The sequence below is a fragment of the Arabidopsis thaliana genome (assembly GCF_000001735.4).
Source record: "Arabidopsis thaliana chromosome 1 sequence".
Taxonomy (NCBI): domain Eukaryota; kingdom Viridiplantae; phylum Streptophyta; class Magnoliopsida; order Brassicales; family Brassicaceae; genus Arabidopsis; species Arabidopsis thaliana.
This window is the reverse complement of record NC_003070.9, coordinates 19,430,282-19,444,723: the sequence shown is the minus strand read 5'-3', so window position 1 is coordinate 19,444,723 and position 14,442 is coordinate 19,430,282. Positions and strand designations below refer to the sequence as shown.

Below are 14,442 nucleotides of genomic sequence, written 5' to 3'. Positions count from 1 at the left end.
AACGACGTGTACACGAAAGTTAATGATCCTTAGACCAGTTTAATCCCATAATTTCTCTGAAGAATCTCAAGCTTTCTATCTCATTTGGATGTTAGCTTCAATAATCTAAGCTTTAAATCTTGATGGTCTAATCTCCATTTACATGCTTTTGAATAAATCTGTTTGACACAATTTTTTCAAGTCTAATGCGGTTAATTAATTGATTGACCCCATCTGTTTTGACATAATTTCTTCATGTCTTTTAGGTTTTTTAACCAATTATGATACAAATTTTAAATATTGCTACCCCAATGTCTTTGTTTGTAACTTTGTGTTAAAGGCCGGATCTACCAAGATAGCCCTGTCTAAATTTGATTTATGTTAGTCATGTAGGTGATGTATGATATCTTATAATGGTCATGTAGGTGATGTATGATATCTTATAATTAATCATGTTGGAAATCACCCCCACAATAATATATGTAAATATATATCTTAATTATATCTTAAAATATACAATTATGGTAATCAAACTTAACCTACTAAAAGAAAAACATTAGATGATAATAATGGCATCTTTGTAATATTTGATAAAAATAAAAGTTGTTATAGTCTATTTATTTGTGAAGATGTATAAAATATTGACATTTCTCTTCTCTATATACGATTTTCATGTATCTTCTCCTCATACTTAATTTGATTATAAGTTTAAACACTTGCTGCAATTACAAGGAAAGAAGTTGACAAAGTGGAATGGTCAATCCCTATTGGCAAAAATAGATATTTTATATCCAGAACATCCAAAATGGAATTCATAAGTTTCCGATTAAATTTTGAGTGTTGACAAAAATAGATATTTTTCTATATAAAAAAAAAAAATTGGTATCTATCCAAAACACTACTTGTACCAAAATATTATATATATATATATATATATATATATATATACTATGTATTGATGAGTATACTAATGAATCTAATTAATTTGTTTTTCCTTGCAACTTGTTTTAGAAAATAAATTATCAAAAGGATAGGTTCGAGACGTTGACTTTGATTGAGACCTTTACTCAGTATTATTATGGGTATCCATTGACTTTAAACATATCGACCGTTGAAAAGTCAAAACTTAAATGTGAACTACGTCATTCAAAATTTCTTCTTTCTTTTCAGCATAGAAGTTTATTCGTTAAATCAAAAGAAAAACTCAATTTTTCTATTGAATATTATTTGATTAATTTCATGGCTTAAGGAAATATAGAATCCTTCTCCTTCTCAAATTCTCCTATAAATCAACCCTTCACGTCAAAACTAGCTTGCTACACTTAACATATCAACCAATGGGTCGTGTCACTACTCCATCCGAGGAGGATTCAAACAACGGTTTACCGGTTCAGCAACCCGGTACACCGAACCAGCGAACCAGAGTTCCCGTGAGTCAATTCGCGCCGCCGAATTATCAGCAAGCTAATGTTAACCTATCTGTTGGGAGGCCATGGAGCACTGGTTTGTTTGATTGTCAAGCAGACCAAGCCAATGGTATTGTATCCCAAATACACTTTTAAACGAGATTATAGATATTTATATTTCTTGCAAGAGATTCATAATTTAATTGACTCACTAATCTTTAAAAACTTTGTTGTGCAGCCGTTTTGACCACAATTGTACCTTGTGTAACATTTGGACAAATAGCAGAAGTGATGGATGAAGGAGAGATGAGTATGTTCTGCTTTACACAATTTGAAACCGAAATCAGATTCTTCATTAAATATGATGTTTTTAATAGCAAATATTGCGTTGTTTATGCAGCTTGTCCTCTTGGAACTTTCATGTACTTATTGATGATGCCGGCTTTATGCTCTCACTGGGTGATGGGATCAAAGTATAGAGAAAAAATGAGGAGAAAATTTAATCTTGTGGAAGCTCCATATTCAGATTGTGCCAGTCATGTCCTATGCCCTTGTTGCTCTCTTTGTCAAGAATACAGAGAGCTCAAGATTAGGAATCTTGATCCTTCTCTAGGTACTAACTCAAAACGTCAGATACAAATCTATATTTATGGTCCAGGAATTTTATTTGATATAAGTGTTCAAGTGTGGTGAGTTTAATCGATTACCGGAAAACTATTTGGTTATATCATTTATGATTTTTATAGTATAAACATGCATGAACTCCGATCATAGTTATATAACAAGATTTGAGTATAAACATATGTGCATAGAAATGCATGGTTTTCAATTTGTAGATCCATCACAACTATATGATATATTAATCTGTTTTCGAATCTATTGATAATATTAACCAAACACAGAGAAATTTCTTAATAATCAAAAATGATATGTATTTATAAATTTTGAAATTGTGTAAAACTTTTGTTTATAATTGCAGGTTGGAATGGGATACTTGCTCAAGGACAAGGACAATATGAGAGAGAAGCACCAAGTTTTGCTCCTACAAATCAATATATGTCTAAGTAAACATTTGATTTTAGTTGACTTCCATATTTATTAAAACATTATTTGTGGACCATTGTACAATGAAAGTGTGCTATATTAAAATTTGCAATGCAAGTGTGAGATTGATAATATTTTTCTTTTCGTTTTGTGGTAGCTATCTTATAGAATAATTACATCTGTATTCTTTTGAATAGCAATAAAAAGGTATATTTGTGTTAGAAAAATGAATTTCGATAATTACATTAGTGTAATATTTTTTTTCAAAGTTACGAGTTTGGACTATATAGAAAAGACTAGTTAAACCTGTTTTAATCATCAAAAAGATTATGGATCAAAAGTCGAAAATATCTTAAGGTTTCAGTTTTCAAACTATTATTATTTATATCTGTTCATATAAACAATCTTAGAGGGATCTTCCGAGAAAGTTCAAGTGTTTTGAGAATCCATATTTTGATTTTGACTTTCTCTAGTTTTCGTCTCTGTTTTGCATTGAAGTTTTTTTCTGTTGACAAAAAAAGAAAGTATCTTCCAAGAAAGAAAGAAAAAACTTACAAAAGGATATATTGTGAATGGAGTCCATGAAAAAAAGTCTGTTGGCAAAACTATAAATTATCCTTTCTAAATAGCTGTTTAGAGGAAACACCAGGAAAAGAAGAAAGAAACAAAACAATGTAATCTTAGAGGCAAGCAAGCCAAGCAACCTGGCCTAGAAATGCATCAACCATCTTGTTTGATATTCGAAGAGCATCTTCAGTTTTCCCGGCTTTTAGATATGCATCAATCATTGTTGTGTATGTAAAAACATCAGGAGGCACCAATCTGTCTGAACACATTTCTTCAAAAAAGTACTCTGCTTCAAACAATACCCCTTGCTTGTTAAGCGTTGTGATAATGTTTCTGTAACATGTAACATCTGGATTCTTCAGCTTTAATGCTTTCGTCTTGTAGAAAATTTGGATTGCCTGGTCAAACCGACCTATCTTGAAACACTCATTCACCATGATATTTAGCGTATATTCACCCATATTTTTCATTTCCTCGCTATACAAAACCTCGTCGAATAAGGACCAAGCTTCTTTTTTCTTACCATACTTGAGAAAAAGGGCCAAAAGCTAGTGCGTTAATAGCGGATTCAATGATTAATAACTAAATCTAAGATAGATTTTCAGGGAAATATATATATATATATATATATATATATATATATATATATATTTTTGGGAAAATTGGAAAATAAAAGATGTTTAAAATTGGAATTGTTTCTATACATTTTTTTTAAAAACTAAATTGTCACTTATTAGTATTAAAACAAAATTTAAACCAGTTTTAAGAGAGATTTTTTGAAAAAACACTTTGATATATGAAGAAAATTTAAAGAATAAATTTTGTGATTATATCGAAAATAAATAGCTTTTAGATTGTTGAGATTCCATATGCAAAGTTTAGAATAAGTTTTTTTATATATTTCGAATAACTTCTACAAATTTTAGATTATATATTCTATACATTTTATATGTTCTACGACTTTTAGAATTGATATATGTTCCAAAAAATTTAGAATTCATAATTTTATATGATATATTAACTGAATCTTCTGTTTTGTTGGATAACAATATCAACTGAATGTAAGATATATTTTCGATTCTATATATATTTTCAGCCTTAATTAAAGCCATTCTCACTTTCCAAGTTTCATCCTCGAAGGCCTTCAAGTCATCCATGTTGGAAGAGGGATCGTACGGTGTAAATTGACAGTAACGCATCATGTTTTGGTAAATTTATTCTACCCTTTTTCTGTTAGTTTTTTGTTTTGTTTTCTGTGTTCTTTTCATTTGCTGGTGTTTATGTTTTTCCTTCATATGATTTTAATGTTTTAATTGCTTTTGGTGGTAAATTTATTCTACCCTTTTTAATGTTTTTTCTTTTCAATGTGCATTATTACTCTTATAAGCTAGGGAGAACAAAACAATATCCGAGGACATTTAAGCAATATGTTCTAGTATCAGTTTATTACATGATACGGTATTTTAAAATAAATAAAAAATTTATGTAATAAAGTATCTTTGATGACAAAACATTGTTTTTGGTCATAGTATTGACGAATGCCATAATTGTATTATACGGTTATATTCAGAATGAAGACGGGACCTTACACACTGCAGCGATTGGGGTTCTGATGGAGTTGATGGGAGCCATCGCGATCTACTCGGCTGGAGGATCCCATACCTCAGTTGATCTCAACTATTCGTTATACTCGACAGCCAAGATTCAAGTTCGACCTCTTAATTATGCTAATATTTGATCAGATAGTTTTAAAATTATACTAGCATTTTCATAACGTATAAGGAAACTCACAAAATATTATTTTGATAAATTATAACTGATTTTCTTTTGGTTAGGTTTGATAGAGTCTGTCAGTCCGGCTTGGTTACGGATTTAATTTTTAAACAAAATATCATTTAGTTTAAAAATGTTAGAAAAAGAAATATATATATATATATATATATATTGATCAATTACTTACTTGAGGTTTTTTACGACAAAAAAAAACTCGTTTTATTTCTACTTTTTCGATGAACAGTTGTTTACTCTTATATATGGGATAAAAAAAGTTTGATTTTCGTTGCTTTGTGTTGATTGAACTATTATGGACATACTGTATATATATCTAATTTGATAGAAACATGCACCGTTTTCCACCCAGTATATATATTTTAATGTGGTGAATAAATCTAGGAAGAAATAAAGATAGAAGCAAGAGTGGTAGGGAAGAGATCAGAGAACCTAAACTCAGCAATAATTGAGATTCGAAGAGAATACGAAGAAGAACTCATTGCCACAGGTAGACTATGGATGAGCCTGTTGAAGACACCATTTAGCCTAAATGTCAAACACAATGGTGTTGATCAAGTTAGCAAGCTTTAATGTATCTCTCATGAAGCATGTCCTAAGCATGCAAAGTGGTATGTAAGATAATGTAATTTGGATGTCGATCAGTCTTATGACTCTTATCATATAAATGGCTTTATCATCAAACCAAATTTTAGTGTCGATGATATATGTTACGTTACTAATTCTAGATATGGTGTCATGGTGAAGCAATGCAAGTGGTATGACTATGAATTGCCATGGATTTTGTTTTTTTTTGGTAAGGGGTGAAGATTATCATGGATTTTAGTAGTCCGTTTTATTGTATGGTATAAAAATTTGCTATTTATAAGATGTTGTGATCTAATGAATTAAATAGGTACGCTTACATTTTTAATTACAATAACTTCCAAAATAAGAAAGAAACAAAAATTCATGTTTTTTCATTTTTTAGACTTCGTCTGATATACAAAGAAGATAACCAAAATATATACACAAGACTCCTTGAATTGCAATAACACGAAAAAAAAAAATACAACAAACACTTTGGCTTGTATACAACCAAAAACCATTACCTTTTCATCAAAAACCCTAATGAAAACCCAAACACATAATTCAATCTAATTACAAATCTATATAGACTTTAATTAACACTTAATAACACCACACACCAATGCAATAAAATATCATTTCCTATAGTTTATCGCTCCCTTTATAAACAAAATACAAGCTTGCAAGACCTATTGTTCCTTAATTGGTTTTAACAACTGGACTTAGATCTTCCTTCTCGAATCCTTTGCCAACAATGTCAATCAACTCCTCTTCCTCTCTCACACCATTAACCCTACCATTCCTTACCTGGTCGACCAAAGGACCATACGACCAGCTACATATCACGTAGTAGATCACATTGATGAAGCTCATTATCGCGAGTACCCAATAGTAATAGTTGTAGTGACCCTTGTTAATGTTGTCTGAAACCCAACTCTCTTTACCATTTCTAGAAGTTAGTTCATTGACCGCATTGAGGACCACGCTTGCCAATAGACTAGCCACAGCCATTCCTAAACCGAAGAGAGAAGCCGCGATGCTAGACATACTTTTAGGAAACTCGGTGTAGAAAAACTCAGTCTGTCCTATTGCGGTAAGAGCCTCTGCTAAACCATGTAGAACATATTGTGGCACAAGCCACATTGCTGAGATGTCTACCACAGCATTTGAATTGTTTGCATATCCTTGGCTTATAGCTTTTTTCCTTCTGAAGCTTTCAACCATTGCGGAAATTGCCATTGCTAAGAATGACATGAATAATCCTAATCCCATTCTTAGCTTAACGCTAAGTCTAAAAGGTCTGCCTCGGATCTTGGAAGCTAATGGGATAACCGCACGGTCATATAGAATGACCCATAGGGCTAGAGCTATGATTGTGAACATACCGAATGATCCAGCTGGAACTTGAAAGCTTGAACCATGGCGGCTCAGACGCCTGTCCATGGAAGTCGCTTGCAGTAACTGAAACGAACTTTGGCTAGTGTTTATGGACATCATTATACCTGTGGACCATATGGGTATGACTTTGATCAATGCCTTAAGCTCCTCTACTTTGTCTGTTGTACATAGCCTCCATGGATTCAAAGCAAACCCATCTGACCCAATCTCCTCCTCACGGTTACTTATTAAACAAGCTTTATTCAAAAACCTAACCAAGAGAAAATTAAAATCTATCATGTCTCTTGTATAACAATTAACAAAGCTCGTTTAAGAACTTAATCAAGAGAGAATCAAAATATAAACAGGACAATATCACAGGGTTTGTTCAAAAAACCTGATCAAGATATATTATCCAAGTAAAGAGAGAGCATTATATTTCTCTTGTACCAAGAATTTTTCAAAACCTATGATAGTAAATATCAAAAGTGAGAAAAATGCATTGATCATGTTTCTTGTATAGCAAGCTTTCTTCAATAAACCTAATCAAGAGCGTATGGTCTTTCTTGCTTGTAAAGTAATCAAAACTCAGGAGACTTAAGAAGTACATGTATATATAGTAGTTTTACCTCAACTTTTGACTTGGAGCTTTGATTTCAGAATCTTTCATGTGATAATAACAATCAAAGGAGTCATGATGATCTGGTAGACTTAGCTTCCTCTTCTTGTAAGCTGCAACAATCGCTTGAGCTAAACCGGTGAAGAGACTCTTGGTCACACCACGTGTAACATAGAGAGGAGACGCAAGAATGAATAGCAAAGCAGCGATCAACATGAGGACCGCAGGTACTCCAAACCCGATTTTCCACCCGAGATGCTCCTGAATGTATACAATACCCGTGAACGCGATGAGAACCGCCACAGCTGAGGAAGCGTAGTACCAACCAAAGAAACTCTCGAGAACTCTTTCATTTTTTGGGTTCTCTTTGTTGTCTAGTTGATCAGCTCCAAATGCTAAGGAACATGGTCTGATCCCGCCTGACCCGATCGATATAAGGGCAAATGCGGAATACAAAAGAGCCAGCTGAGATGCGGTCGAAGACCCACAGTGGCTTCCGGCTGCTGTGGGATCGCAAGGCGATGGCTTCACTTGTGGTAACATTGCAGTTAGCCATAAAAGCACCATTCCCTGTGGTATGAATCAACAATGATCATTAATTAATTTACTTTGGTCTATAAATCACTATTTAATTTGAGCTGGAAGCTAAAAAAACATTACATGTCGTTACACTAACAAACATTACATGCTACGTTTCTATATCCTTAATTACAGAAAAACTTCCAAGAAGAAAAATCCATTATTCATATCGGCAACAAACTCGTGAACATGAGCACACGTTGGTAGGTCGAATGTAAAGTCATATGTCACTAACCCTACCAAAATTATACTAAATTTTGTTTGATTGAGATGAATAATTGTACCAACATGTCAAATCAATCCATGTAACGAAATTGAAACATTTGATTTGCATTATCGACTTCGCCCAAGAATCGGACAAGTTGTAAAAAGTATGGACACGGTTCAAAAATAATTGCTTAAGCCTATCACCTATCTCTGTGTCGTCTACATACTATATAGCCTATAAACAAAATCGAGCTTGGCCCCATAACGAAAATAATTCAAAGACGTCATGCGTTGTGAAATAGAATTGTGTCCAATCCGGTTTACATAGATTTCAATCGAGAAAAATCGTAACAAAAATTTGGGTTCGAATAAAAACTGTTTTGGTGTTGTTTATTCAAACAATTCGTTAAAAGAAAGTAAATCAAAATTAAAAATAAACACAGGTAAGTTCTTGATCATTCTTGCTGACAAAGGAATTCTATGAAAAACTGAAGTGAATGTTAACCGGACCAAAAACTGAACCTATATGCATGCGTATACACACAAGTCACAAATAAAACATATCTTGTATATAATTTTATAACTCTGTCTATATATAGTATTTGAAGTTACTATTTATGAATCAAAGCAATCACAATTTTTAGAAGTGCAGTATACTTATAAATGGAATATTGTCACATCTGAAATTATGGTTTCGATTTGTGGTCACTCACACCACTTGCCAAGGACATTTTAAATTAGCAATTATTTGTTTTTTTAGTAGAAAATTCAGAACACATGGAACTGGCACGCTATGAAATTAATCTGAAAAATGACATTTAGTGTAACACAAACATAAGAAACCAATAATGCAACTATGTTTTCCATAGGTTGAGTCCTAAATGTCTCACAAGTCACATAGAAAGTGTGAAATTGCTAAAAATGTACAATATATTATTACTGTATACTAGTATATAATAGATATTTCTAACTGAAAATTATATAATATTAATAAAGAACTACCTATTCAATGGTAACGATGAATATGTTGGAAATGAAAAAATCCGGTCCATTATTACTTTCGAAATTTTCTTATAAAAATATAACCTGAAAAAAACCTCGTACCACCATCCTTCAATTAATTCATTTTTAGATGTTGTAAAAATATTAAATTCTTTTCATATAAGATAATAGTATATCTTTTTCTCTTATCAGTAATAAAATACTATCATATAACGGAAAAAGTATATACATGGTAAGAACTTTTTCAAAGGAAGTTGTCCGTTTTTCGAAATCAGTAACGGATTCTTATCAGTCAAATGACAAGTAGTGGAATTTCACACTAATGAAAGCTAGCTAAACCAAAAATTTCACATCAGGTTTAGAAGTATTTCACACACCAAACCGGATAAATAAACCCAAAATTTCAATTCCAAAAAAAATAATCATCAAAGAAGTGTCAAAAAACCGACTGGTTAAGTTAAACCAGTTTGGTAAATGGAGAATCAGAGAAGAGAGGATGAAGATTATTTACCAAGAAACTGGAGAGAGAAGCAATGGAGATGGTGAGGAAGCGACCAAGATAGGAATCAGAGAGAAAAGCACCCAAGAGAGGAGTGAAATTTGATGCAGCAGACCACATGAAAAGCACATTTGTTCCTTTTGCTACTCCAAATCTATAATCTCTGATTAAGTACATAATCATGTTTGGTAGTAATCCATAACTCGCCACTTTCTCAAACGCCTCGTTAGCTTCACCATAATAAATTAACAAATATTATTAATTAAAGAATTTTTACAAGAAAATAAATGGAATTGGAGATTTTAAGAAAATGTAGTTATACCTATGATAAAAGGCATAGTGATGATTCCACCCTTTGTTTTTTTGCCTTCATTGGTTTGGATTTGCTTAGCCTCGGTTTCATTGGGAGGGTTCTCCATTGTTGAATGTGATTTGATCAAACACTAAATCTAGTGATATTTATATAGAAGAGACTCTAGAGGGAGACAGAGAAAGGCAAAAAGGAAGAGGAAGAAGAAGAGGAAGTGGAAGATCTTTGTCTTTGCAAGTGATTTGAGAGAGAGAGAGAGCGAGGAATGTGTGTTACATTTCCGCGACGAGTGGACAATTAATACTAGTAACTAACGCCTATAGGGGACAAGAGGAAAAAACATTAAGTGAAAAAATAATAAATTATGAAAATAATTTTTAATTTAGACTGTGTTAACATTAATGACATCAACTTCAATAATTCTTTTTGCTATTCGGATAGAATTTTCTGTTGTTATAGTTGCTAAAATTATATGCTTAGTTACATCAAAGGGAAAATATTATTGAAACTGTTGTTACACTAGCTAAAATTAATATTTTGTTTTATGTTAGTGGTATCGCTACGTTATTACACAAGTTTTAACCCATATAATATAATATAATTTGTTAACCAAAATATAAGAAAATTCACATTTATAGTATATAATAGTTTAATCAGGTTAAATGGGTGAAATTTGGTTGAAACAAAAAACGCGACGAACAAACCAATATCACAACTTAAGTTTGTGAAATAATTCTCAATAAATTCTTATTCTAGGTAAATCTTTGAATATTTCAAAATAGCTCACATATGACTAGTTTAATTTTACGAGTCAAAACATTATTCTTTTGATAACCTTTATTAATATAGTTCTTGTTAAATCGTCAGATAATTAATTATCCATTTGTTCTATTAGTTTTTTTTTTTTTTGTAATCTTATTCAAGAATATGTGAACCAGAGAAATCGCATGCATGTTATTCAATAATTTTGAGTTATCTTTAATTAACTAAATCTTTAGTTCGGTCATCTTTGTTATCATTTATTCTCTTAACTAATTTGTCAAATTTCGTCACACAATCACCATTAATTTGTATCATCATCATTTTTTGCTAAATTCTGTCATTGCCAATTATACGCTTATTTTTAAAACAGAAGTTTTGTGTATGCCATAGTTTTTTTTAAAGTGATCACGGATGTTCACCGTTTCCATGCCGCATTAAACGCTGCTCCAAATCCTGATAGCCAAAGAACTGTTTACTTTTCACATTCAGATTGTAAGAATTCTTCATCACTTTATACAATAAACGAAGTAGATAGCTTTCACATCCGATTAATGAAAAGGAATGGAACAAAATCATATCAAAAGTTCGAAATAATTGAGCAAAGCCAAAACATCCCATGAGGTTACCAGCTTTTCTTTTCTTCGCTGTCTCTCACTTCTTTTTCTCTTTTTTTTTTTTTTTCTGTTAAGGACTTTTTTCTTGATTATTTATTCTTTATCTTTTATAGAAATAAAGGACACGTTAAAGTTAGTGCAATCATAATTAAAATAGCTTTTTATTCTGGTTTCGACCCATCAGTCATTTATTCATATCATAAGTCAATCTTATTAAACAGTCTGACAGAAAAAACTCATACATTGATGAATAAATTTAGCTCAATAATTTATCCTTACACATTGTCGATTAACTGTATGTGTTTGTTATATTATAACATAACCTAGTAAACTAATGTGTGGAAGTATTCAAGTAAATATACAATAATGCAATTCATTGAAAAAATGGTGAATAAAAAAAAGTGATAATGATGCGAATGAATGTGGGAGTCTTAAAGAGAAAAATATTTATTATGACTTTATTCATTCCCCTTGCACGTGGGTGTCGGATACTCTGAAAGCTATTTTTCTTTTGGATATACTATAACTTATTCAATTATTTTCAGTTCGATAGAAATATATAATATGTTATTATACCTAAGTAACTAGTATTCTCTATAGTAGTAGTAGTTCGAGTCATTTAATTTAACTACTCCAATTAGTCTCCAACGTTAGAAAAGACGTATTTATGACAACTAACGTATAGGTGAATTGGTATTCAAAAAAAGAGGAAAAAACCTAGAGGTGATTTAGCACTGAATGAGACATTTTTACTAAAAAGAATTGTGAAATATCACAAGAAAATGCATAGCTCGTAGCAATCTAATTCGGATTATGTAATTTTAAGTTTTTATGTTAGAAAACATCTTCATATAATGTGAAATGAAGAGAAAAAAAAAGAAAGAAAGAAAGAAATGAAGATATAGAGACTAATAAAGGGATGATAAAAAAAGAATTGCGAATAATTACGAGAAACTCATAGGCATAGCTCACATTAGTCTAATGTTTATGCTAGAAAATATCTACATCTATAAACCGAAAGAAGCTAAACATAAACTGATCTTTAAAAAAACTTTCATATTATAGATTTTGTTTGTTAAGAAGCCCAACTTAAGCAAAACTGTAACAGCTTTTCTATTTGGTTTTTTTTATAGATTATTTCCCAACCCAAAACGATATAAAATTGTTATGGCTTTGTTATTATCTTGTGTAATCAACTCCTCTTTCAATGGATGTAACCTATCTATAAAATCTTGTTTGTCCAAACTAAAAACTGATATAAAACTGAAAACTTGATTAGATACTTTTTTAATGGGGGAGCAGAAGTCCATATGTGTGGGTGGGTGTATATATTATATTATATATATGGTAATGTTTGTGGATAGTTCGTGGAGAAGACTGTAGTATATGAATAGTTGAATACATTATCACTGAGAGATTGCTTGAATTGCACGTTAACCCCAATTTATTTCATTGCAACCAAATAATAAACAAAAGTTGTGTCAGAGTTCATCAGACTCATATTTCCTTCATTGTTTTACTCAAAAAATTAGATTTTTGTCGGTCTCATTTCTTCTAAGTTCTGACTCAAATTTTCACCCACTCTTCTGCAAACATTTTTTAAAAAAGAATTTTCTCTTATTTTTTTTTAATATATGTTCAATACTTCAATCACTTGACACTTTCTCCTTCTACTCACAATAATGAGCTTATGTCTTCTTCCGCTTTTGTGCTCATGCGTCTTTGTGTGGTGGTGATACATTCTATGATTCTAAGTGACCAATTGGTTACTTTCAAAATAGCATAACGACGTAATTGTATACTGTATTTTTCTAATTAATTCATGGTTGATGGATAATAGATATTCAAATATTTCAATACACAAAAACATAATTTGTGTATAAAAATTATCATTTTAGAATTAATGTTTAGAATGTTTCTAATTCTATTATGCACAATTTTTATTTTATTTTTCACGATTCCAACTGTTTAAATATATAATAACAATAAGTAGATATTTGTTAGTACTTGTTAACCTGATTAAACCTAAACCCAATCTCTTTCTCCTTCTTTCCTCTCCTTCTCTTCTTCACCCTATTTCACGTTCTGGGTTTTTTCAAAATTGGAATTCCACTTTCTTTTTGTGATTAAACCACTAATGATTAAGATTTCTATTAGCCAATAACCTAGAAACTCTATGAGATATCTTAAATGATTCAAATTCATGAGCGTCTTTTCTAATACCAATTATGAAAGCTGCTAGATTCCAATCTATGTGATGTTTTGCAAATTGTAATGTCATTCACTTCAATTCCGATGATAAAGATATATATATATATATATAATAGATTAATAGTGCTATATTTTTTCCTATTTCTTTGAATACCAATTACCCATACAATCTAACTCTAAGATTCTCAGACGAAAGCTTGGCTGCCCCTATAACTACGTTTGCTAACCAATTAATCGGAACAGTTGTCGTTGGATGCATAGTGGAGAAGCTTTGAAATTTCTTCTTGTTCTATCAAGCATTTCAGATTTGAAAACCCATAATCTCATAATAATAATTTCATAGCTAAAGAAACACAAACCCATAATCTCATAACAAATCTGTTGAAAAACCAACAAAATCTCATGTTGCTCCATGAAAACTTCGTCGTTCCCACCGTCGTCCAAGATCGATCATTGATTTCATGAGGCAAAAGTTAATGGGTGAAGAAGATTTCCATGTGAAGAAGAAGTCGTATCGTTAATGGGTCGGCCGGTTCGGGTTAATTTTTGATAATTTTGGTTTAGTTTTGGTTAAAGTTTGTTTTAAGATGGTTAAAACTGAATTGCTGTACATTAAACCGTTAAAACCCAGATATATGGGTTAATAGATCTCGAAGTATTAATTCGGGGAGATTTAGCTGTACAACTTACGTTTCGGGGACAAATAGGTTGAAAACATTTATTTTATGGATATGTAGACCGGAGTTGAAGTTTAGGCTCTATTTGGCGTGATGTGATACTTCTCGTAGAGAAATATACCGTTTTTCCACTTGTTCATATATATACATCAATGGAACCTAATTTCGCACGTAGCAGTTAGTGAAACATTGTATAATTAATTACATGGTTTAAGGGTATATATTCTCTTTTTA

The 14,442-nt window shown here is 31.4% G+C and overlaps 3 protein-coding genes and 1 long non-coding RNA gene across 5 annotated transcripts; 2 read left to right on the top strand and 2 right to left on the bottom strand.

Annotated features, from left to right (window-relative positions):
- The first annotated feature begins 1,092 nt into the window (after positions 1-1,092).
- On the top strand, positions 1,093-3,088 carry AT1G52200 (PLAC8 family protein). 2 transcript variants are annotated; one of them, NM_104100.5, is made up of 4 exons: positions 1,100-1,515; positions 1,624-1,695; positions 1,786-1,998; positions 2,365-3,088. In NM_104100.5, the coding sequence occupies exons 1-4, from the start codon at positions 1,317-1,319 to the stop codon at positions 2,451-2,453; spliced, it is 573 nt and encodes a 190-aa protein (NP_564602.1). In that variant the 5' UTR covers positions 1,100-1,316; the 3' UTR covers positions 2,454-3,088. The 2 variants fall into 2 exon arrangements, with proteins under 2 accessions (NP_001321964.1, NP_564602.1); NM_001333530.1 differs by having other exon boundaries at positions 1,093-1,515; positions 1,786-2,656.
- Positions 3,000-5,357, top strand: AT1G52191 (Thioesterase superfamily protein; the record flags this gene model as incomplete). The annotated part of the gene is made up of 4 exons (NM_001123996.2): positions 3,000-3,331; positions 4,123-4,204; positions 4,567-4,704; positions 5,169-5,357. The coding sequence occupies exons 1-4, from the start codon at positions 3,324-3,326 to the stop codon at positions 5,355-5,357; spliced, it is 417 nt and encodes a 138-aa protein (NP_001117468.1). The 5' UTR covers positions 3,000-3,323.
- A 335-nt stretch (positions 5,358-5,692) lies between these two features.
- On the bottom strand, positions 5,693-10,244 carry AT1G52190 (Major facilitator superfamily protein). Its single transcript, NM_104099.4, has 4 exons — positions 9,957-10,244; positions 9,647-9,864; positions 7,358-7,917; positions 5,693-6,999 (listed from the first exon to the last, which is right to left on the bottom strand). The coding sequence occupies exons 1-4, from the start codon at positions 10,051-10,053 to the stop codon at positions 6,051-6,053; spliced, it is 1,824 nt and encodes a 607-aa protein (NP_175630.1). The 5' UTR covers positions 10,054-10,244; the 3' UTR covers positions 5,693-6,050.
- Positions 10,245-13,713: 3,469 nt separating this feature from the next.
- Positions 13,714-14,219, bottom strand: AT1G07793. Its single transcript, NR_139312.1, has 2 exons — positions 13,925-14,219; positions 13,714-13,871 (listed from the first exon to the last, which is right to left on the bottom strand). It is a non-coding gene; the product is annotated as an other RNA (long non-coding RNA).
- Positions 14,220-14,442: the final 223 nt, after the last annotated feature.